The sequence below is a fragment of the Ochotona princeps genome, chromosome 10 (assembly GCF_030435755.1).
Source record: "Ochotona princeps isolate mOchPri1 chromosome 10, mOchPri1.hap1, whole genome shotgun sequence".
In the NCBI taxonomy this organism is placed as follows: Eukaryota; Metazoa; Chordata; class Mammalia; order Lagomorpha; family Ochotonidae; genus Ochotona; species Ochotona princeps.
Genome location: NC_080841.1, coordinates 36,965,028 through 36,990,940, shown reverse-complemented (window position 1 = coordinate 36,990,940; position 25,913 = coordinate 36,965,028). Strand labels below are relative to the sequence as shown.

At 36.2% G+C, this 25,913-nt stretch overlaps 1 protein-coding gene across 1 annotated transcript in view; it reads right to left on the bottom strand.

The window, feature by feature from the left end:
- Positions 1 to 25,913, bottom strand: part of PLXDC2 (plexin domain containing 2) — a 415,329-nt gene that overhangs the window by 67,736 nt on the left and 321,680 nt on the right. Inside the window, exons 8-9 of the mRNA XM_004578559.3 lie at positions 11,708 to 11,803; positions 11,248 to 11,329 (exon numbers count right to left, since the gene is read on the bottom strand). Coding sequence (XP_004578616.2) covers positions 11,248 to 11,329; positions 11,708 to 11,803 — 178 coding nt within the window. The remainder of the gene's footprint in view (positions 1 to 11,247; positions 11,330 to 11,707; positions 11,804 to 25,913) is intronic.

Genomic DNA, 25,913 nt, shown 5'->3' with positions numbered 1-25,913 from the left:
TTTTCATTGATGAATAATTTTAAAAAACATCTTCTGAAGAGTCAGGTAATAAATATCCCATTTTCTGGTCCATATGTTTTCAATCACAGGGTTGCATGATGGAAAACAATTGTTCTAACCTAGAAAATCAAGCTCTGCCCTAGGTCTTGAATAAATTAACTGCAGTAAAATCTGGACAGTAGCAACCTGGAAGGAATCCCAAAATGGTGTTTGATAGGTGACCCTATAACTGATGGGCACACCCTTCCATGGAGACATGGCTGGAATGGGACCCTGGGACAAAAAGTGAAAAGTGAGCCTATATTGGAAGGGCAGGCATGTGGCATTGAGAGGATAGGTTGGTTCTCACATTTTACATGTATCATTTTACAACAAGCCATTCAAGTAAGTGTCGAATGGAGGTTAGTGTAGATAAACCAAGAAAAAGGGCTTAGAGATCAGGGAGGGATTTTCTTCCTTTCACAGTGGACATGGAGTTTTTGGATTGCTGGGCCACACTATGTACCTGCCAAAAGTTCAACCCTACTATTTACTTCTTTCATGCAACCACTCAGCCTTCAAAACACGTTATTTTACAAACACAGCTTAATCTGATCACTGTATTTGTGATCCTGAGTAAGCTTTTTAGCCTTCCTAATTCTCACCTACTTAATTTATAAAGCAGGGATCCTAACACTCACCTCTTTATTTCACTGCATGAAATGAATGAGACAACAGAATTAACAGACTTCAGGAATGGTCAAGGTCTTCATGTGATATTTGGCACATAGTACTTGTGGCTATTATAAGGATTTTCAGTGTCTCTGGGTATAAGGCATCCCTATGCTGAAAACAACCCTGCTGGCATTTTTGTCCACGCCCTTGTGGTTTAGGGACAGCAGAGGAAATCTGGGCAAGAATCAAACAAACCTACAGGTGTGCAGACTGCCATTCAGGGTGGATTAATTCTGAGTAGGGCCCCAGGTTAGTGTAAGCAGTGTTCTTTGTTCTCACAATGATACTATTTTCGGATGTAAAATTAGGCAAACCTATTCTTAGATACTATTGCAGCCATGGTCATGATTCACAGAGAAGACAAATAGTTGTCCCTTGACTATAAATCCTCACTGAAGCAAAAATGCAAGAGCTAAGATGAAAAAAACAGTGCCTTTCTAGAAAGGAGAGAAAAAGAATTCGCAGTATTCCAGACTCTATAAACCTCTTCCTGTAACATACCAGAAAAGGAAACTTTGATAGCTGCTGTTGGTTCTACCAATAACTCCTCTTTTTATCCAGAAGTATCTTTTCCTTTGTATTTCCTAGTAATACCCACAATGTGACCGGTCTAACTTACGATTACATAAAAAGATACACATTTAGAATAGGACTATCTAGATCTTAATATGCATTGCAGAATTTCTGATTCCTAATAGTTTCTATGAATAACAGAATTCAGAACTCCTGGTATATAATTTCCCTCAAAACCCTGGGTAGGCATTTTTAATGGGTAAAATTGTTTCATTCACTCAAGACAGAAAATAAGCACTTTGGCATTAAGAAAATGTCATAAAGATCTTGAGTAGTATATTTCTGTCAAGAAATATATTTTGTTTTATCTAACATCAATCTTTTCTATAGGAAATTATTCTTCTCCAAATATTGAAAATTCATGTAAAATTTTAAGTAGATGATGTATATTTACTTTGCTTTGGTTTTTATATTTTTATTTCCTTGTCCTTGAAGGATTTTTTTACAATAATTTAAAACCTACAATTTTAAGCTGAACAAATGTAATTTCATTCTTGGGCAATTAACTTTTTAATTATTTCCAACAGAACTCACTACTTTAGTACAAGCAAGCTGAAGTAATGCTTTTAGTCCAAATGCTTCACTTTCAGATACTCTGGCTATGTTAGATTAAATCTGTTGAAGTCTAGCTTTCTAAAGTGTAACCATATAAAACACAGCCACCACAGTTGGCTAACACATAAACAAAACTTTAAAATCACTTGGATAATCTTGAAAAAGCAGCTCTAAACATATGTGGTGCTAAATATTTCTAAAGAATTTACATGTAGCTTGCCAAGGGATGCTCAAACGAAAAGCAAACACCATTCACCAACTGGAAAATCAAAATGACTCAAAAAGAGTGTCTTGATATTGCAGGTGGGACCTGACTACCAGGAGACTCAGCTCAGACACCTATTTCTGCATAGTGTGGAGGGAAAAGATTGATTGATCTTCTTTATTTTCTCCTTAGAGACCGACTGGAAGATGGCCCAGTGGAAAAAAGAAGCAGACCAAAAGGCAAAACGGATGATTAATAGATAGAGATAAACTTGCACAGCTCAACACCTTTTTTTTCCCATTTTTATAGCCAAAAATGCTAGTAAATTTAACACTGTCTTTACAAACAAAAGAGCTGTATTTTGTACACGTGGCATAGATAATCTTCTGAGTCTGAAAGGCTTCCTTCTTCCTCATAACAACACTTGAATTGTTCTAATATACTTAATTTTACTACCACAAAGAACAGATTTCATGTATTTATCAAGTCCATATCTAAGATAACCATATATTTACATATAACACACATATATATATATATTTATATTTCCTTTCTTCTATATATTTTTATTCTTGATTTATTCTAGGTAATACATGCATGTGGTAAAATTTAAATTTTGTAAATATGAATGTGATTAAATGGAAACAGTCTCTCATTATTTCTGTTTTTAATTCATAGAAGTTTCCCCTGAAAGGAAACCTTATTAATAGTAACTTTTCAAAGGTATTCTTTATATTTGAATTACTTCAAAATGCTTTACTGTAACAGCTAATTGCAAGACTTTAAAAGGAGGACAAAAATAGATTTTAGGGGATGGTACTGTAGTATGGTAGATAGGGCCACCACCTGTGACACCGGCATCCTTTATGTGTGCCAGTTGGAGTCATGGCTGCTCCATTTCTGATCAAGCTCCAGGCTAATGTGTCTGGGAAAGCAGTGGAAGATGACCCTCGTCCTTCGGCACTTGTGGATAGAAGATTGCTCTCTACCTCTCTCCTGACCCTCTATAACTCTGCTTTCAAATAATTAAATAAAATCTTTCCCCAAAATGGGCTTTATCTTTGTATTCTTAAAAGACAACATTGCATATGCTATGTTTCAGGAGAAGCTAACTAACAAATGCCAAGAATCTTGATTAAAACTCGAAAAGATTGACCATAAAGTATCTTCAAAATACATTCACATTCAATTTATTTCACATATTCATTTCAGGTCAAAAACAATTATCTTGGCTGTGTGGTAGTTCCAGAAGTATCAGAAGTCCTTTAAAACTTTGGTAGGTGTTTCAACGATTTTAACACTTTAATATTTTAATTTTCCCAATTTATTATTTAATATTTCAGCAAGATATTTTCTGTCCCAAGCTAAAGGTATGTTTGTTACAAATGGATTCACTATTGCATATTTTATGACTGATATTCAATTTATAATCTCAAAATTTCAACAACTTTGTCTACCAAAATATTACTAATCAGTAATTACAATAAGTAGATAGAGGTAATTTAAAATGAAAAGAAAATAAGTATCCTGAAACATTGATAAATGAATGCTTTCTTTCAAAACTGTGAACTTGTTGAGCTCTAAATGTCTCCCTGAAATAAGGTACCTTGCCAGCAGAACTCAAGCTTAGCCCAACTCATTGAAATAAGCCTGAGGTTATAATTCATCTAGCACCAGGGCTCTTAAACTTCCTGAAAGGCTTCTATTTGCTAATCAGACAGGGATTTCACACCTAATCACTGAAGTCAACGGTTTTTATGTGAATTATGTAAATGTGCAGTCTTTAACTGGCTTCAAATATGCAGCTAGATCATCATGTCAGAACAGCTACAGGTTATGGCATTGTCCAGGATGTAAAAGGTAAACTTGCCCCAGCACAATAATACTGACTCTTTATCCACTCTAAATCCACTGCTTTACCTTAACTTACAGATTTCACTCTTAGCCATAACTTGCAGTGTTTTGATTTGACCTCCAAACTCACTGGTCTCCAAAGTCTTATGGTAACAGTACTAACAGACCGGGAGCTTGATCCACGTGTGGTGTGAAGAGGAAGAGTCTTTGGAAAGTGACTAGATATCAGGAGGACAACTCTTCTATGGCTGAAATCCACCAGGATTTTAAGAAGGATGTGCATGCTCCCTCTCTCTTGCCATAGGATGTTCTGTGCTACCCTGAGAGTTTGATAATCTCAGGGTTTGGCCACTAGATGCCAAACCAAAGGAAACTGCAAAATCTCGGACTATGAATCATAGAACCATCAGCCGAAATAAATCTTTTTCCTTTATAAGAGTAGCTTGTCTCGAGCTCTACAATATAGTTACAATAAAGGACTAAAAGATATTCCAAGAGTATCTTGCTAGCCATTCAAAAGCTAGGACCTTCTTATTCTCTCCTTTAAACCATAGACTCCTTTATTTTATTTTGATTCCATTTTATGACACAGTTAAACCATAGACTCTTGAATTAAGTTAAGGCTTATTGTGGAATTAGCTAAACTGAATCACAAGTGCTTTATATGTCTCCTGAAAGATGACAGTAGAATTCTACTTCCTTGAGGGATAAATTCTGATTTGAATAAAAAGATACAGATTAGATAGAGTCAAAATTATTTTGAATTCTCTTAACAGAGCATCTCTTAGGAGTCTGACATGTAGAACCTTAATGTATCCAGTCGTTCCTGCAATGTCAGAAAGGACCATTTGGGAACCATTTGGTATTAACAATGTCAACTATTTTCTTTATTCACGACATTCATACTCAGTGTTACAAATGTGCCCACCATAACGGGCACTTAGAGAAAGGCAACTTTAATCTCCCTGGTACTGAGAAGTGTGGGTTTATAGACAAAACAAAGATGGGGATCAGCCACAGTATTAAAATTTGCTCTCTGCCTCTCCTCCTATGCCCAGGCATACAGAGTTTCATCTCCGTAAGTTTCAATTCCATGAGGTTCATCTCCATGAGCTAAATTAGCATATGATATAATCACATCCTATTATCAAAAATTAGCTACATCTATGTAAGAACGGTTTCTTTTGCTTTTAATGAATTTTGGTTGTTGATGAATGATTAGCCAGAATTTCTGACTTCAGACTTATTTGAATTTTTGTTTTTTATCTATATCTATATCTATATCTATATAGATATAGATATATAATTATTTCCTTCTGTTTCCCTTTTTGTCATAGAAAAGGAATGCATTTCATTCAGTGGAAAAATCATAAGCCAGTGCTAGAGTCTACTCAGGGAAATGTAACAGAAATAAGCAGATCAAAAATTAAAGTCGAGATGTTGTGAGGAACTGTCCTTTTTCCATAATCTTATACTTTGGAAGTGAATGTATTGTTCTACTCTTTGGTAAATGCATATCTAGACCATCTACAGGAATGTGCCTATTCAGTTTATTCTTCTGCTGCATAGACACATAGAATATATTTATTTCCAGATTTTTTGCCAGTATAAATCTTATCAGTTTGATTGGTTCTAAGAAAATCTAAACTACAAAACAACTTTTAAAAGTAAAGTACCGAGAGACCAGCCTTACAAAATTAAGCTATTATTCAATGTGCATGATTATGAATGTTGACATTTTATACCATGAGATAGCTTAATTCTTTCTGCAGTAGTTTTGGCAACACAAACAAGTCCCATGGACAGAGACAGCCAGAATGCGCTCTTTGAATTCACAGTTAAATGGGTATTTTTGGCCTCAAGTATCTTCACAACTTAATCCAAATAAAACAACTTGAAACTGCACCTCTACTCCATCAAGGAACTTATGTTCTCTTATTTCTCTTTTTTGGTCCCTCCTATCCTCAGCTCTGGGTGACAAAAATGCAAACACAAAAATGTCCATAATGAAAATAACATTCACATGCTGGTCACTACTCATTTTAGTTTCCCTACTATCTTCTCATGTATCATTCACAGGTAGTCTTTATCCCAACAAATGTATCTTTATATCAGTGTACTTATAAAATAATGTTAAGCAATGGAAAATTAGCATCATACTTCATGATGGCATGTCACAAGGCTTGTTCCTGGAGTCTCTTAGTGTATTTTCAATTTACATTCTCTTCATAGCTGATCTCATCCAGCCCTCTGGATTTAAACACTATATAATGATTCCTCAGTGTGATCCTCTAGCCATAACCCTTTCCGACTGAATACTTCCACTGCAAGTCTAATAGTTATCTGACTTGGCTTGTTCCAAACCGAACTCTAAATCTTCCCTTCCTAGTCTCTGTCTCCAGTGTCATCTGAACAATCACAAAAGGCAGAAATCCTCATGTACCAAGGTGGTAAAAGAAAAAGTATCCTTGAAGAGTATTTTTCATTCTTCTTCACTGCTAATTCATCAGGAAGCAATCTGTTTCCTTCTAAAAAAAGCCTTGCATCCATTCATCTCTTACAACATATATAATTACCATCCGTGTATTCCTTGGGTAAATTATTGCACACAATCCTTACTATTCATTCCCACTCCATTCACAAGTCCCGCAAGCAAATAAATCTATTCTTAAGGAAGCTGGCGTTAGTTTTTAAGAATATTATATATATTCTCACTCATATGTTTAAATTCTAAAGGCTTTCCATTATGCTGAGGACAAAACTCATCCTAGCTGACGAATCCATCTGTGTTCCAGCGCTTGGCTACTTTCTGATCCCTTGTAATGTCAGCCTTCCCTCCATGTCCAGCTGACAATAATCGCAGCTCACTGTGCTCCTTCTCTTACCACACCAGGGCAAGCCTAAGCCTACAGCAGAGCCATTGTACTTGACACTCACTTTGAAATATTCTTTGTTATCAAAACCACCTGGGCAGCACCCTTGGAGTATCAGTCACACTGGGACCCTGGCTTGATATTGGGTGGCCTTTCTCCGCTCCTGAGTATTGGAGTGGTTGGGAGGCTGGGTATGGCTTCTTTTATCCCTACCCTCACTTCCCCAAAATAAGGAAAAAAAAAGAAAGAAAATTTGGAAACAATGATTATACTCACTTTTCCCTAACCCTTGATCCATTCCACTCTGATCAACTACGTCTAAAATTAAAAATAAATTTTAAAAAATGTTTGGTTTCTATTTGTAATAGCCAGCTCTGGATTATTAGAACTCTGTTACTTCCTCCTTGAAGCCCTTAAAGCCCTCAAAACATTTGAGCAGCTTTCTTTTTAAACAAAACCATTTGCTTTTCATGTTTTAGGATTCATTTATTTAAAGAGTGAAGACAGTTGGAAGAGGGCAAGGAAAGATACATTCCATCCACTGGTTCGTTACCCAAGTGCAGGCATTAACGAGGGACTCCAATAGGGAATGCAAGTGTCCCACGTCGTGGCTTAACTAACTGTGCTGCAAATGCTTGTCCCAACTATTGCTGCTTTCAAATGCAGTATATAGCACTCATCACCATATGACTTTCTGCTTAATTATTAATTCATTTATTTTCTAGCTTGTTAAGCTGAATGCCAAACTCTATGAGCACTTGGCTTAGATTAATAGTTGATTATTGTTCTAATTCCCTCATAGTTGAAGCCAGTGCCTGGCTTATGGGAAACAGGCAGTGCACTGCTCAGTCAACAAATTAATATTTTAAGAGTCAAAATACATTTTCAATTAAAAAAGCAAACTTTTGGATGATAATGGCTGATAAAACCAAGTTTCCTCAAAAGGGCAAGAATGCTTAGACATAATAATAACTAAATTCAGTTATTATTGAATAAATTTTGGTATGTTTCCTCTTAAATTATTTGCTTATTTATCTTGCCATTGCACAACATGCTACTAGCACTGTTTCCTGAATTTGTCTAAAAATCTATCTCCCCATTCTAAAAATGTACGTTATCTTAAGGAAATGATTTTTGTCTCTTTTCACCACTGAGTGCACAAACTGAATAGCAATTTAAACAGACACCCACAAACTTTTGTTGAATGAGTAACAATATAAGGCATAGTTGAAAGTGATTGATTCAGGTCCTCTCAATTTGCAGAGAGGAACAAAAGCACTTTTACATAGAAAAAATGGGTCAAGTATTTTTGGTAAGCACTTCAAATATGGATCTCATTACATGTTCCTGTAATTCAAATTCTTTCAGACCTTAGGCAAACTATTCCAGTTTTTTTTAGCTTTTAATTCTGAAAAATGAGAATTAAAGGAAATAAACAAGTCAATTAAAACTACCTTATCTTTTGAACAGCAAGCTCAACTTGAAAACATTCAGTAACTTCCCCCAACTGATTATCATGCCAGAACAAATGAACACACGGACGAAAACACAAGAATGTTGGAAGAAAAAAAATACGAGGGTTACTTTTTCTGTTTTTCGCTTAAGATTTCTTTTGCTTTGTTGAATTTTTCATAGGGAAATTCTGCCAGGAAGAAAGGTAAAATTTTGAAGTGTTCATGTCCAAGAAATTATTAAACCCAGTGGAGAAATTCAGTTGAACAAAAGTGCAAGGAGCTATACTCAAGGCAATTAAATAAACAGATTTTGATATGCATGTAACTGGGTTGCCAAAGTATTTCAAATCAGTGTTTGCAATTTAACCAAACACCTAATAGTAAGTAACACACAGAAACAGTGAAGCTTTTTAGGAGTGTTTGGTGAAAAATGCATCCCTCACGTATGTGTACCACCACACTGCTTTTCTCCATTAATCTTAAACACACACAACCCAAACAAACACCTGTACAGTTTCAACCTTTGTTTCATATCCTGAATTCTTAGGGCAGTTTCAAAATCATACAACTGTTATTTAACATCAACTATGAGAGATTCATTTCTTAATAGTATCTCTAACATTTTCTAGAAAGTAATCAAGATGAGTTTAAGGCATGGACAACCTGGCAGGTACAAGGTCTAACAGGAGATTTTGAGAACCAAAAGCTAAAGTCACACAGATTAAGTTTCAATTTCAAACGTATCACAAGTTAAAAAGCCCTGCCCAAATGATTTAGCCACCACAAACCTGCCTCCATGGCTGAACAAATGCTATAGAATGCAATGTTTGGCAATTTTCTGTCACAAGATCTAACAAAAATCTCCCAATAAAGTAAAAATATTACCAGAGGCACATTACAACTAATAGATATATTGTGATGGTCAAAACTGATTGGAAATTTAAATATATACTACCCCCAAAAAATATAAAGCCACAAATGCAACAGCTAGTCATAGATAGGTTTTCTCGACAAGCTTTCATTTACCATATGCTATAATGAGTTAGGGTTATCCTACATTGTTTGCTGCCTAGAATGCTAAGCTGTAACTTCTTTTGCTGTGACACTCCTGCATTTAGTACTGAAAGTCCCTTACTTTGGAAACCTGCATTACAGAGAATTAACCATTATTCTTTAATTTCTCCATGTACCAGCTACATTCTTAGCCCATGAATACTTAATGAAAATTTGGATACGGTCCTGTTCTTTACTCAGTCTCGAGTCTTGCAAAGCTGACAGGTAAATGACCAGCACCCTTAAGCCCTGAATTAAATGCTAACAAGTGTGCCTAGCATGCAGGAATACAGGCCAACAGACACCTCTCAGGGACTCTGGCGAGGCAAGCGATGAACTGGATTTTGAAGGAAGTATGAACAAGGCCAAAGCATGGCCTTCTCCTTGATTGGTTTTGAACTTAGAATTACTTAAATGTACATGAGTACTAAAATGTTACTTCCTTGCTTCCTTTTGGATAAATATGAATAGACACTGGATAAATTGTTATGCATATAATTTTATGCAATCATAGTAAAATACACATAAAAATAGTCCATAACCTCTGTTTTTCAGCAAACCATCTGGCTCTGGAAACAAAATTAAGCTACTATTGACTTTGATGAAAAAAATTCCTGAATATATAGAGGTGAAATTGGCATCCTCTGAGCTGGTATCTTGACTACTCTTTTGGGGAACAGTGGTCTTTCTACTTTTCAAGTTGTTGCACACTATACTTAGGGGAGTATGAAGCTTGTGATTATAATGCAAATTGAAAGTATGTTATCACAAATCACAAAAGGGCAGGAGGAGCGAAGCATCCTTATGCTTTTAGAACTGAATCTTCAGAGTATGTAAAATCCACCTTCTTTCTGTTAATACATATATTTTTAAATGTTTAACTGCCTGTTTGCTTTTTCACTATTTGGAATTCATTTCATAAAGGAAATCACTGAAACAACATGGTAAATGGAAAATGATACTGAGATTATCACAAATAATGTTCTGGCCACAATACCGCTATGATTGTCCAAGACTTGGTAAGTTAAAAAGTTTCCTCCAAATTGATGTCAAGGAGTTGATACTCTGTTATTTATCAGTAATGTTTAAAGCATTCCTGAACATGCCGTTATCATTATAGCAACTGCTGCAGTGAGAAGTGAACACACATAGGTACAAACACCACCTGTAGCTTGGGAGCTCTGTCACTGCCTCGTCTGAGCAACACCACTAGTGTCTGGTTTCCAGGAAGCTCACAAGATGAGTAGGATACTGTCCCAGACACAGTGTAAACCCCATGGGGTTGCTGGGATCACAGCACAAACCCTGTTCACTGTGTATTCCCAGCCCCCGAGATACAACTCTTCCACACAATAGCTGAATAAACAACAAAACGCATCTACAAGTGTTCCTCCTGTATTTCCCACTACCAAATATTCAGTCTCTGAAAATCTTTAAGGACAGAAAATTGGTGAATTTCTCTAACATCAGAAACTTATACAGCTTCAAAATCAGCTAGTTACAAGGTGGGACAGTAAGTACGTATTGTATTTATATAAAGTTCAGGTAGTGTCAGGCTTGGAGTGTGACTTAATTATTGGTTGATAACCTTGAGATACTCTTCAAGAATTTGGTAATAAAATCCATGTGATTATTACAATCTATCCTTGCTATAGAAGTGATTGCCCTTTCTAACTTAAGGAGGTGGACCCAAATCATCAGTCCACACACAACAACTGCACTATCACAAATCACAAGTCCCTCAGTGAATGATGAACATCTGTCAGATTATTTCTTTGGCTATGCAGGTTATAAGTAATTCTGAGCACAATTTTCCCTTTTCATTGTGGTCATAGTGTATCTGTGAGTTTATACATGTATACCAGTTAATCATACATATTCTACATACTTGACATAAATTGAAAATACAGTGAGAAACAATGAGTCTTTTGAATATTAATTTTTTTTTTCTTCTATCATTTTTTACCTTTGAAGTTTACTGCACCAACTGCAGTTGAAGCCAATCTGGGAGGACACACAGGGGCCACAACCATTGAACTGAAGACATGCTAGGAAATAAGAGAGAACAATTCATAGACTAATTGGCAACATAGGAGCAAAAAAAGACTGTCTCATCAAAACAAATATCACCACCTGTCCCCACAAATACTTAGGATTAAAACACCTCAGCACAAATTGCAGTTACATAAGGACACTCCCAAAAGTGTGTGGAAATGGAATTAAAAATATTAATTTATTTTGGGGTAAATATTTTTTGAGCTTTATTTCCCAATGCATAAATGAAACTGTGTATTAAAATTTTTTACACCCAAATAAATACATTTATGTTATTCCATTTAAATACTCTTGAAAGTATTCTTGCATGATCAACACACCTCGTAAACTTGTCAACCATTTTGTCACCTAATTTTTGTATATTAACTTACTAGGTAATGGGGTCATCTCCACAGCTGAAATATTCGTAATTTTTGACATTTGTAGCTCTACTCGGTGATATTCATAAATTGTTCTTCTTCGAACATCTATAAAAACAAAAATGAGAAAGGTAAAATTTGAGCATTCTTCCACCTATACACAGCATTTTTGAAAAGTTTATATTTATTGGAAAGGCAGATTTTCAGAGAGAAGAGACAGAGAGGAAGATCTTCCATCTGCTGGGTCACTCCCCAAATGGCTGTAACAGCTAGAGCTGAGCCAATCCAAAGCCAGGAGTCAGGAGCTTCTTCCAGGTATTCCTTGTGGGTGCAGGGTCCTAATGCTTTGGGCAATCCTCTACTGCTTTCCCAGGCCATAAGCAGGAAACTGGATGGGAAGTGGTGCAGCTGGGACACAAATGGAACACCCATATGGGATGCTGGCACCCATAGGCAGAAGAGTAGCTAGTTGAGCCATCACATCAACTCCTAATATAGCATTTTAATATTGGCTATGCCATTGTAAACCTTTCACTGATGAAGTATTAAAATAAAACTTCACCTCATAAACAATTTGCTTATTAAAAAAAACCTAAATCACTTAGAATTTCTTTTATTAATGCTGTTGAAAATGTTGACTAGACTGTTCACTTAGCTCACAGGCTTGCAACACATTGTCACCAGCATACTAAAGATGCATTTGTGGCTGACTTACCTATTTTGAGATTTTGACACAAGGAGTCAAGAAGGTACAATGATACCATTTGTCCTTTAAGAATTAGCAGTCAGTAAAAATTTTTACACGTAAAGTTGATACCAGAATAGCGCTGTATGTTGCTTTAGAGGTGAATTTTCTATATAAGTACTCTATACACCAGATAACAGATGAGAACAGATTTCAGGAGTTCTCTGTGGGAGATGGCCCATGGATCTCTCTCTACCTAGCCTATGTGGGAGGCTGTAGGCACATGGCACTTGTGTGCCTAGGTAAACAGCAGTAGGAGTCTCAGCTAACCCAGACCCTAACATGGCCTGTTCACTGGGCAGGCAACAAGAGCCATGGCCTGCACTCCAGTCTCTCTTCTCTGCTTCCTTAAGGAGCTGTGCTAGGACTTCCTTGGTAAACAACTCTAGGAAGTTAAATGTTACATTCATCCTGTTTTTCATCCTTTTGTAATGAGTTTGCCCACGGCCTTTAGTACAGCTTCCTGCCCTGCACAGGGAACATGACCTATAACTTCATTGGAGGTTCCAGAGAGAAGGACATACCCATTAGGCAGTTACAATGTCATCGTTGCGTGGGGGTGCTGTAAGGACTGCCCTTCTACCTGCCCTTTTCCTACAATATATAAACTCATGAGTTTTTTCAAATAAACAGACATTCCCCCACCAGTTTGCCTCCAGTGTTCTGCTGCAGAACACTGTAGCCTCACTCTTCAGTGGTCTCGGGGCCTACTGCACAGAAGACCCTGGAGAGTTCTCACTTTCCATACAGACACACAGGTGGTAACTATGTGAAGTGGCAGATGTGTTCATTAGCTTGACTGTGGTAATTATTTTATAATGCGTTCATGTATCAAATCATTATGTTATAATTCTTAAGTTCATATAGGTTTTTCCTTGTCAATCCCGCCCCAAAAAAACTGGAGGATAATTTAAAAATTCAAACATGAAACAAATTAACATTGCTATATATTAAATATGCAGGATTCTATCTCAGGAAAGTAATGATTAGCACTTAGGCTGCATAAAGCAATCACTAATAATTCATGAGCAAAGCCATCACGTTTCCAAAGAACAGGTTGCATGGAGACTTTGACAAGAACACTCACAATTAAGAATAAGATAAACACAAGCAAACACTGTTACAAAACAAAATAAAAAATAAACATTAGAATTTTTCATTTCAGGCTTTGTACTAAACAGCTTTCCCAGGTTAGTTAACATAACTGGAAAAGTAATACTAATACTGTTTTACATCATATGTGAAATGCTTATAATAACAGGATGTATATTTATGGACTAATACACTATCAGTAACTACCCAAGGGACTATATTATTAAGATACTACCAATCTTAGAAAATGGGGTGAGATATGCTGACAGAATAGTCAGCCATGGTTCACATCCCAGACCTTGGGCTGTTACTTTAGACTGCCTCGCTAACCTTGAGCTTCACTTTACTCATCTGTAAAATGGGGTAATAGTACCTATTAATAAGTTGCTTTCAGTGTGGAAACAAGGTAATACATGAACATTAGAACAGTCCCTTCTGCAATGCAGGTGCTCATTGCTAACACTTATGGCAACCACAGACATGCTGATTATAAGCTGAGCAGAATGATACAATTTCAAACTCACTGCAACTCTAACATTTCTGAATCAAGCTTCTAGAACATGCGGCTGTAATATTCTTTTAGAGACAGTGGTTCTCACTGAAGTCACTAAATCCAATGACCACATCCTTGAAGATAGACAGCAGAAATATGGTACCACAGAGACATGTGTTGCATTTAAAAGTGTCTGTGGAAAGGAAGCAACTGACACGCCAGGAGGTTGCAGAGGGAAGTCAAGCATTGACTTAGACCTACAGATATCCTTACACTCCCACTTGCCTTATCGTTCATTGACTTCTAATTATTCACAAAGAAACTCTATTCCTTTACTCTGTTAATTTCTTTTTTCTCCTTGATGTTGATTTTGTTTTTGAGGCTTTTCATTTAAGGGGATGTACAGTAGCTGTGTAATGGAGACTGTCATATCTAGCAACATGTCATTTAACTTCATGGCATTGTAAATTTCTACTTTTCTTTCTATTGTTGATTTTGTATTATGACTTTTCATTTAAGGGGATGCACAGTAGCTGTGAAATGGAGACTAACATCCAGATGTGAGGATACAATGCAGTATGCATTTCTACTTCCAGACAAAGATGGACTTACAATGAAACTGTTCACTATATCTTGACAATAGGATGCTGGACTCTGCCACTGTCCATGCCCACAATGATGGACATATGACTGTGTATGAAGAACTACATTTTAGTAATGATACAGAGGAATTGGGGGGAGAGGGAGTTAGGGAGGGGAAAAGGGAAATGCCAGGAGCCTATGGAACTGTATCATAAAATGATAATAATAATAATAAAATGTAAAAAAAAAAAAGAAACTCTGTTCCTGAAAGCAGAGGTAGAAAGCGCCAAAGAAAAACCTTTTAAGGTTAGGAGAGGCAGTGGTGCTACTTACTGAGAACATTTTGTGATCTGTCATATTGGAAAACAGTTTCAAAATCCCAATCCAGTTAATTTTATTTTGGGTATAACTGAAAGACACACATCAACTTGTCAAAGATCAAATTTGTAAAGAAAGACAAAATGTTGGTTTCTTCATGTTTAAGATTTCTTCAGAAATATGAGCCATCTTACCTTTTCTTAATAAAAATAATAAATTAAAAATAATAAAAAAATAAAGAAACTGCTCATCTTCTACCATGGTCTAAGGTGAACAAATTTCTAACATACTATCTTCCCATGTATTTTGGGAAGAATTTAGTTCCAAGAAATACAAACTGAACAACAGGCTCTTGCTAAATGATTGCTGCTAGTGTGGGAATTATGGAATTGTCCTGAAGTTTTCACAATGCCTGTCATATGAGTTAGTGCCTAAACTATTAGAATTATTTGCACTTCATATTATATTCTGAAAACCTCAGCCATTGATAATGACTAGACCTTTGGGACTTAATTACTGACCATGCATATGGAGGAAAAGGAAAGGATGACCTTTTCTGCTATGCTAGTTCTATTCCTGTTCAAAGACCTCCAACTTTTGGGAGCAGATGAATTCAAGAGAACCAAAATTAATGAGGGTGAGTTTGGTTTGATGACCTGCCAGTCAGTGGCAGCTTCCAAATGGCCAGATCTGTAGCATCTCAGAAACACTTCTCTCAAAAAAAAAACAAAAAAAAAACAAAAAAAAAACAAACAAGCACTTAGAAATCTATTCATTGGCTGGTTCTGCCAATGCTAAAGTTTCCATTTGGTTTCACAATGTATTTAACTCATGTGCCTTCATCAAACAGCAAGCCAAAATAATATTAAACAAAATGTTCAATCTTAGTGGTGGTGACACAACTTGAAATTTTCTCTATAATTTGCAAAACCAATTTTAACTACAAGACTCACTGGTAAGGCATTTCTACATTTAAAAGAAAATACTACATATGAGTAGATTTACAAATAGAGAAAACAAAAATCAGTGATTACAGTCTGAAAGGGGATGTGGTTCAATGTGAAAATATCGCATTGCATGAATGAGAAAGTTTGCTCGAGATCAGCAGGAGGGATGGCGTGATCTTATGGAAGCACCAAGAATCCTCCGCAGTCAATACCAGCTCTTGCTGAAATAAACACAGGCTAATGAGAGTCCTTTGGTATGATTACCCATGATCAATTCCGTCTGTTTTAAAAGCTAACATTCACAAAGAAAATACATGAGTAATTTTCTAAACTGAACTCTGGCAGTATTTGCATATTTTAATATTTTGTCTTAATTGTCAAATAAATTATTTGTTAACATTTCCTTATTTGAATTACTGGTGCTTAATGACAAACCCAATTTTCTGTATCTTGTTTCTTTTCTAGTCCAAACTGAACCAAAGACATACTGCAGCTTATTGATTAGACTTGAATGTCAATATAATGTATGGCAAAACCACAGCTCCTTTTCTAGCTTAAGTCTCAGGCAAAAGAGATTAGAGATAAAAAAAAATATTACAGCTGTTACAAGCTACTTGCACAAAAATGTAACAATCATAAAATTAGCTAGTTGGACATGTTAAATAAAGCATCTAATAAAAATATAGTAGCCTCAAATATTCTTTTAAAAATTCCATTCTAATTTTATCAAATAGCAATGTTACTGGGCCTCATAAAGCAATATAAACTTGAGGTGAGCATGAAATGCTAATCTCAATCTCTGAGGATTTCTTATCATTTTCTCACTCCTTGTGATGTTTCAGGCCCCTGGTAAAAGCTAAACAGATTTCTTAAGTTACTGACTATCCATAAAGAAACCCAATGCAAATTCTCTTTTTTCCATGTATATTGTACTGACGGCTTAAGCAAGCTGTATTTCCTGACTTCTTTCAGCAATAATTTTTCTCAAGAACAGAATGAAAAGCAGCATTAGGACAGGACTATATCTTGACTATATTTGGGTTCTCTAATTGAAGTAGGAGGTTAATTCATAAAGCATAAAGTCTGGGCATTTAATTAGCCCAGTGAAGCAGTGAGCCCAGTGAGCCCAGTGAGAGGGCCTTAAGTCATGGGGGGTACCTACACGAAAGTCCTCACAAGAAGGTTGTTGAGAAGAGGCAGGTTGGGCCCGTGTAGTTTCTACTTCCTGGCTGAGAGAGTTCTTGTTTATCTAATGGTCCTACTCTCTTATTTTGAATTGTGAAACTCCAAAACTGGAAACTGAAATACATCGCCTTCCTTCACAAGTAGCTTTACTTGAGTATTTGTTATAGTGACAAAAGCTGAATTGTAGACCGTGAGTGGCCTCAGCAGTTTCAAGGGCGGCTGTGGGGCAGGGACTCACTGGCTCAGGGCTGTTTGTCCTGGGAGGTGGCAGGCAGGGGACACATCTCCCTTCTCCCAAGAACTTATGGAGAGACATGTCATGTGCAATTGCAATGTCATGAAGTCTCATTTCGTCCCCTCAAATAGAAAGAATGTGGCTCGTTAAGTGAAATGGAGGAATTAAAAATTTTTTTAAATTTAAAATCAAACACTCAGACAAAATGTATTTAGAACCAAATCTTGCAAATGGTTGGCATTCATGTGAAAAGGAAAAAAATATATTTTCAAGCAGCAAAAATTCTTGGACAAACTTACTTGAAAAATGACCAAGTAAATAAGCTTATTATATAGGCAAAGATTAGTTTGACAGAAGTATCCTCTGTGAGAAGAAAAATGTAAGTCTAAATAAAAACACTTATTTTGTAATTAGGAAAACATAAGAAATGATTTGGTCAAGGGAAAGTAGAAAATTGAAGGCAAATTAAAAAGAAAAAAGATACTGGAAAACACATTATCTACAGCATCCAAACGCCATGAAATGGGATAGAGAACTGTAGCACAGGTGATCTCTGGGAATGGTTTGCCATAATAGACAACCCTATAGATGAGACTTGGGTTTGCTGTTTTGAATAAAAAGTAAGCAATTGGTTTTCACTGGAATCCCTTAAGTTGGAATTTTCTTTTTTAGAACAATAAATCTTGCTCTTATAGGTACCAAATAAATCCATAAACAAATCTTTAAATTCCTTAAATTTTAAACAGTATATTAAAACCCATTCCATGACTTTTTAGGATTTTATATTACAAATGAAGCTATTCAAGTTTCATTAAATAAACAAAGGGGCGTGTTCTGAATCAAATTTTACTTTGACAGTGTTGTATAGAATTAAATGTCAGTAAATGACAAAAGGATTAGTGAATGACTGAATGTATAAATAACATGAAATAAAAAATTAAAGAAATAAAAGGTAATAACCACATTACCCGAAGGAATTGTTCATCATAAAAACTCTAGAAAAAAATCTTAAATATGTGAAAATTGATTGATCAGTCATTTCTCTTTAAAAAGTCAAACAAGAAACATTAGAAATGTATTCATTAAAATAGTGAGATGCAATTTTGCACAAGAATTTCCCAAGAGATAATTTTATACAAAAAAGTCATGATTTCTGTTTATTTCTCCTTTTGTGAGTTAGTGTATACTTGAGAATCTAAAAACCTAATGAACTTGTGCAGTAAAAAGAAGAAATATTATCGCCTGTACAATGAATGATTTTTAAGAGTTTTCCACTTTGTGGACAGCAAAAGTAAGACAACACAATTTACTGAAGATTAAAGTTTGTTTTGTCTTTGAATGAAAGAAAAGAACCTGATAACTGTGGAAAATAAAAAATGAGGTTCAGAGGCTTAAAATGAGTTCCATAAAATATTAAATAGGGAGTCTGTTTAAGTTGTTCCAAGATTATTTTTTCACAGTTTTGAACATGTATCTTTGTGTTATAGTTGCTAACTAAATAATGAATGTGTCCTACCACTAAGTCACAAATTGTTCAGAAGGAGAACATCAGCTCCAATACAGTTGAAAGAATATTTAGCAAATATATTGGAAACTTTCTTATTTACTCATATCTAATATTATGGGATTTCTTTTAGAAGGTAAAAAAGAAATAAAATGAATATTTTCATAAGTATATATGACATTAAACATTTTATTTCACTATTTACTTATTTTCACGCCACTTAAAGGACAGAGAAATGCAGACAGAAAAAGAGAGACTATTAAGAGAGATAGAGAGAAGACTTCAGTCCATTGGTCAACACCCCAAATGCCTGAACCAGCCAGGCTGGGTCAGGCTGAAGCCAGGAATGTTGAGCTCAATTTGGTTCTTGTATTTGGGTGACGGGAAGCCAAGCACTTGAGCTATCATCTGTTGTTTTGTAGGGTGTATATTATCAGGCAACTAGATTTGAAGTGGAGGACCTCATCTCCCACCAGGCAATCCTAGTGGGATGCAGGTGTCCCTAGCTGCATCTAAACCCCTGCACTAACATGTATCCTCTACCCCACTGTGTATGTATGTGTTTATGCACATAAATTTATATGATCTACAGTTGCCCTGACCAATAATGGTAACCACTAACTGCATCTTACTCTTTATTTTAAAACCAATTTGTTACCTCTAAGTAAAACTCCAAGCCTCCAGGCTCACATTATGAGTCACTGTGCAAGTGCATAGAAGCTACTGGAGGCTGGTGAGCCTGTTCAACATGATCTGGAGAGCTCCACCATGGTGGGACATTTAAAAGGACAAAAGTTAACTGAATACTGTCAACTGATAATCAACACTTAAGATATTTTTCATATAATAAGCAGAAAATCCATTGAAATTTTAATAACAAGGTTATTATTAATTACTTTAAATCTAATAAATAACTAGTAACTAATAAATAAATACTCTAATAAATCTATGAATACCTCTTTAAATCTAATTTTGATAAAGTTCTAAAGTTGTAAGTGTTATACGGACCTTTTATGGCAAAATATATATTAATGTCTCTTGAAAAATTCAATGACCTCTTGTCAAAAAAAAGCATGAATTACAGCAGCATTGGCTTGGGGAACTGAAAAATGAGGTAGACAGCCATATTTGAGCTGGTTTCAGGCACCTTCATGGGCAAGCTGATTTTTTGACGGGCCAAAGGAATTCTCTGGTTCTTGTTAACCATTTGACAAACATTCTGCTTCCCCAAAATTACCTGGAGATGGTGACAGTACCCAATCGTTTTCTTCCAAGACAGCTTGACTCTTGCTAATATCCATCACAGCTCCTGACAAGCCAAGGCTCTAACCACCACCCCTTTGCTATTTGAAGCTTCTAACCATCTTATACAACCAAGGAGCACATTTTCAAGGCTCTTGCATGTGTGCTTTTCCAGGTTGCAATCCCAAGAACTAGCACCTAGATAAATTTAACTTTCTCTCTTTTTGATGGAGTTGATTTTATTCTTAGTCAACATATTTTTGTGGTTTACTTATCCCAAGATACATTTATTGCATATGTTCATTGTTAGCATTATTTCTGAAAATCTAATGTTCTGATTAAGCTGGGAAATAACCATAATCAACAAACTAAATGCATATGGCAGCAACTTAAATAAATTTATAACAGCACATGTTGATAAGAGAGGACTTGGTTTTAAGAAAGTACTAGATGGTGTATTGAGGCTGAGAAAAGACTCAAGTGTAGTATTCTAAGGGATTTGGAAACAGATATTTTAACTTGGGGCAGAAACATTTCAAGTTAGGTCAGCAGCTTTCTGACTCAGGTCTTAGTTCTACAATTCTATATGGGTGTGTTAAAGTGACGTCTCTAGGCTGGCACAACCAAATAAAGCAAGCACCTAGCAGAAGTGAATTGTGGGCTCTCTTGCTGGAAGAATCAATCCCCTTATGCTCACCAGGTGGAGACACAGTGAGGCATGGCAGGGAAGGTTGATAGTCCAGGGATTAAGACTGGAATGCAAAATGTTAAATTGGAAGAAAGAAACGAGCAAATGCAAGCGGTACTATTAAGAATTGTGCATGTATCTGGGAAGACCACTGCACACTGTCAAAGGATCTGAAGACACAGGCTGAGCCAAGAATAAATTACCTAATAGAGCCATTTAACAAGAAATTATGGAAATTACAATGACCTATGACTGTGTGACAATGTAAAATATTCTGGTAATCAAAAGATAATTAGAGCAACAATGAAATACCATGTTCTGCTTATCAAATTTGCAAAGTTTAAAAAAAATGATAATGGTGCCTGAGAGTATTTGGGGAAATGCAATAGCTAATAAAAAAAGCTGGTGGGGGAAGTAAGTTGGTAAAACGTTTATGGGAAGCAACTTGTCAAAATACATATAAAACACTATTATCATTCTACAGCTATAAATGATTGCTTTAAACGTCAGATATATGTAAAAAATTAAGAATATTATTGTCAATTCACTGGTACTTCATTTCAGAAATGACCTATGTGACTAAGTACCAAGGGGAGGGGTTCCCCAATTATGAAACAAAGGAATATGTGGTAACAATTAATGAAGAATTTAACAGTGTAAATGGGGGAATCTCAACTGAACTTGAGCTGTGGTTATGCAACAGGGTGGAGGAGTCCACCATGGTGGGAGGGTATGGGGAGGGGTGGGGAGAACCCAAGTATCTATGTAACTGTGTCACATAATACAATGTAATTAATGAAGTTAAATAATAAATAATTTAAAAAAAAGAAAAAAAATAATTTTGTTATTTGTAAGCATATTTCAAATATTTCATGGGATACAGAATTAAACCATTGACATAATTCTGTGCAAAAGAATTGGGAAATCCAAACCTAATTCTATCATGGTGTGCCATTCTCATGGGGTTTATGCAGCCCCTGAAATTTTAAGTGGACAACAGGTGGTAAAATACATAGCACAGTACCAGTTTTCTTTGCGTATATGTGTGTGTGTTCTAAGGAAAGGCTGGATGCAGATACAGGAAGAACACTGTTATCTCTCTTCAGATCTACATGCAGCTTAAACTCTTTGTTTTCTACTATCTTACAAGTTACTCTAACGTAGAATGCATTACGCTTCTGATCAGAATGGGAATATGTTTATGCTCCTCTTTCTCAGATGACTAGCCCACTGTGATTCTTTGTCAATTGGTTCTTCCTATCTGTACCTATGGAGCTTGGTTCGGCTGATCTCGGGGGTTCTTTCTCAAGCTTTACAAGTACATCTTATGTAAAAGAGAAAGTGAGTTAGAGACAGGACAGACAGACATACATGTCTTAGGAAGAGCCATTAAAAAGCACAACATTTTGTTGTCTGAAGGAATGAGAGTTCCAGAGACACACTGTTAAAAGTGTTTCTTAGTCACAAACTCTCGTGGTTCCTGTCTGGTGTATCTGGGTTGGGCAATGAGAGTCTGAGATGGTACTGCCATCTTTTAAAGTGTTGCTGTTGATGCTGGAAAATATAAGAGCTGTAAGTACAAGTACTGTGCTTACTTTGTGACAAGTACTTATAATGAGTCTTCAAAATGATATGGAAAATGCATACTATAAGAAAATTAAGCATGGATTTAAATTTTTGGGGTACCAACATAGATTATTTTCTACAATGTTATTTAAGAGACAGAGAAACACACACACACACACACACACCCCTTCCCTTCACTGGGTCACTTCCCAAACAACTGTGATGACTATGAAAGGGGTGCTAAAAGCCAGAAGCTGAGTGGCAGGACTTGAGCCATTAGTGTTGGCTCACAGAAATGGCACTGGTTGGAAGCCAGAACTGAGAGCCAGAGCCTTGGTTCAGATGTAGGCACACCAACACAGTAAACAGTCATCCCAGTCAGTGCCTTAACTGCTAGAATAAACACAAGACCCTAAACTTATCTATTTTTTAAAAAGATTTAGTTATTTCATTTTTATTTGAAAGTAGATTTTACAGAGAGGAGAGGCAAAGAGAGACAGATCTTTTATTCTCTGGTTCACCACTCCACCCCACCTCCACAAGTGGCTGCAATGGGTGGAACTGGGCCGGTTCTGAAGCAAGGAACTAAGAGATTCCTCCGGGTCTGCACATAGGTGTAGGAGACTCAAATTTTGGGACATCCTTGTCTGCCTTTTCAGGCCATTAGCAGGAAGTTAGGTTGGAAGCAGAGCCACCAGAACTAGAACCAGTGCCCATTTGGGATGCTGGTGTTGCGGATGGAGGCTTAGCAAGCTAGGCCACAGCTGGAGGCTTAGCCTACAGGGTCATGGCACTGCCCCCTCCCAGACGTAGCTTTTAATTTCATTTTCCTTGCACTCTTAGAGGTTACACACACACACACACACACACACACACACACACACACACACAACATTTTAGGTACTGAGATGCTAGCTTTACATATGCAAAAGATTATAGAAATCAAACACAATGTCCAAGGTTTCATCAGTAATATTCATATACCAATATTCTTTATATTATCTCCATTCTTACCTAACATATATTAAACATTTTAACACAAGGGTTAATTTCACTAAAGATTTTTTTCACTTCGTTGGAAAGAGAGCAGAAACTTCCCTGGTAATCTCAGAACTACTTCTCCATTTACTGAGCATGTCAGAATTCACTCTTGCCATTTAAGCTATCAGATCACCTGATCTTTTTTGAAAGATAAAGCCTACTTTAATTATACTTGAAAGCTACCTTGAAATCATTTAGTATTGGGGACAGAAACAGATAGGGGAAAATGGTAATAGTCATTTAGAATTGCTTACAGCTTTTCAAATGTGCTAGGGAGCCTTCACAAAACCTGATGAGAACATTACAGCAATGGTGGTCCCACAGGGAAGTTATCTCGGGGCTCAACTCATGTTTCCAGGTTGCCAGCCTAAGCCAAGAGGCTAGCTTCTATAACTCATGTAACCAAAATGACTACAAGAACAGAAAATTGCTCCTTAAGATAGCCAGGTCCTATGTAATGTAGAAGAAATCAAGATACCCATTACTAAAGATAAATACCAGTTCCCTAAATCCATTTGGGAGAATAAAAGGCTACTATAGAGATAATGGATTTAAATTCCTTACAAGGGCAATTTGAAATACTGATGATTGTGAACAATAGAAATTTAAAGGATTTAAACATTTGGCTAAGTTTAGATTTCCCAAATAAGTAGCATACAGACCTCTAGCAACCATCTGAATTCTCAGGGTGAAAAAAATACTATTTGTATAATTTATTCCACTCCTGGGTTATCCTCATCTCCAGAATAAGTAAGCAAGCTTTCTTTGTAGTTGAAAATCCAATACAAGTGTATCTGTCCTCTTACATACACTCGTCTGCCAGACACTGTTACTTTTTAAATGTGGGAACAAACTATTTTAAGATGACAATTTTCTGTCCCCAGATGATTTTTAAGTCCAACAGAACTATTACAAGTTTCTTCCCCAAGTGCGGGTTCATCTAACAGCACAGATGGGGCCAGGGGAGACTCAGGAATTTCATTCCTTCCTGGCTAATCTTTTCAAGACTGAACCCGGAGGCATGCAGGAAATGTGTATGCTGCTTGCCCATAGAAGCTTTTCTCCGTGTTTTAGATTAGTTTCTAATATTACATATAATGTTGTCTCAAAATTTACATACATTTTCCCAATATATTCCATGAAATTTACATTTGGGAGAACATTTTCCTTCCAAAACACCAGTCACGTTTTTACAGCATAACAACATGGGATACAAAATTGCATTTGGTGGGGGGAGGAGGGCTGGAGTTACTGCGTACAATCTGGTTATGAGGACTATACCTGCATAATATTTGCATATTCAAATACAATCATGAAAAAAAGTGTAAGTTTCTTTGGTGGGTCTTTCTCTCTAGGCAGCAACATATCAGCAGCAATGTGGACTACAATACCTTCCCAGGGAGTTGCAAATAAAATTCAGGGATGAAAACAACCAACCAATAAACTAAAAACTGTGTTTCCCTTTCACTTGTGCAATAATTGACTCAAGTCATGCTTGATTTAACAACTCTGAAAGAAAGTATGTGTGAATACTCCTCTCTAGCACAAGCCTACCAAGGCCCTCCAGGGACCCAGTTTATTTAAGAGTTGTGTCAGGAGGCCTTTATGTCGTACCCACACACTAATATATCCTTGCTTTGTTCACAGTATGATTTAGTTTCTGGAAAATCTGCCCTGATTTAACAGTTCCTTTGAATATGGCCTCCCACAAATTCTCGACTAACAAGGCAAAACTCTGCAGAGGCTGCGTGTTCTTCGCTGGGCGGGGCTGCCATACTGAATGGCATTCTACACCAGGATAACCCTTATGTTTCCAGCCAATCTAATGCTCTGAAAAGTCTAGTTTCCACCTCATTACCTCCTATAACAGGGAGATGACATCACCAAACAGCCCACATCAAGACCAAATGGAATATGCATGTGAAACATTAAAGTCTAACACAGTAGCAAAACAGAAGAAAAAGCACTTCGAAGAAAAGGGAAAGAAACGATCTAATCTTGAGATGTATTAAATTATCATCTTTTGCTTTCAACTGATCATAAACAAGTAACCTTCCAAGAACAAATTTACTGAATAATCTGTTAAAAGCAGAATTAAAAACTAGAAGATTCCAAACAAACAATACATATGTATTTGGCCAGAACTGCAACAAAATGCAGTTAATATTTTAATTTTCTAATCAGATTAATTGCACAACACATGCTTTACATTATCCTACAAATGTAAGCTGGACTGGATAACTATAGGTAATTTAAACAACAAAAATATGTATTTTTTCTGGCATGTATATTTCCACTTAAACAATTACTTGTCTAAATTTATCCTCCTTGATTTTTTTTTAGAATCTCACAATCCTATTAAAGAAAAACAGCATGTAAATGCACTTTTGCTCATAAACTGATTTAAAATAATAAACATGGATAAACAGATCCCTATTAAGTGATTTCTCATAATTTATGTTGCTTTCATTAATAAAAAAAAACTACACCTGCTGAAACAAGACAATCACCCCAGGGAATCCAAAACAGCTTTGACTTAGCTATTTAATTTCTTTTTAAGTTAGTTTGTTCAATTCCAGT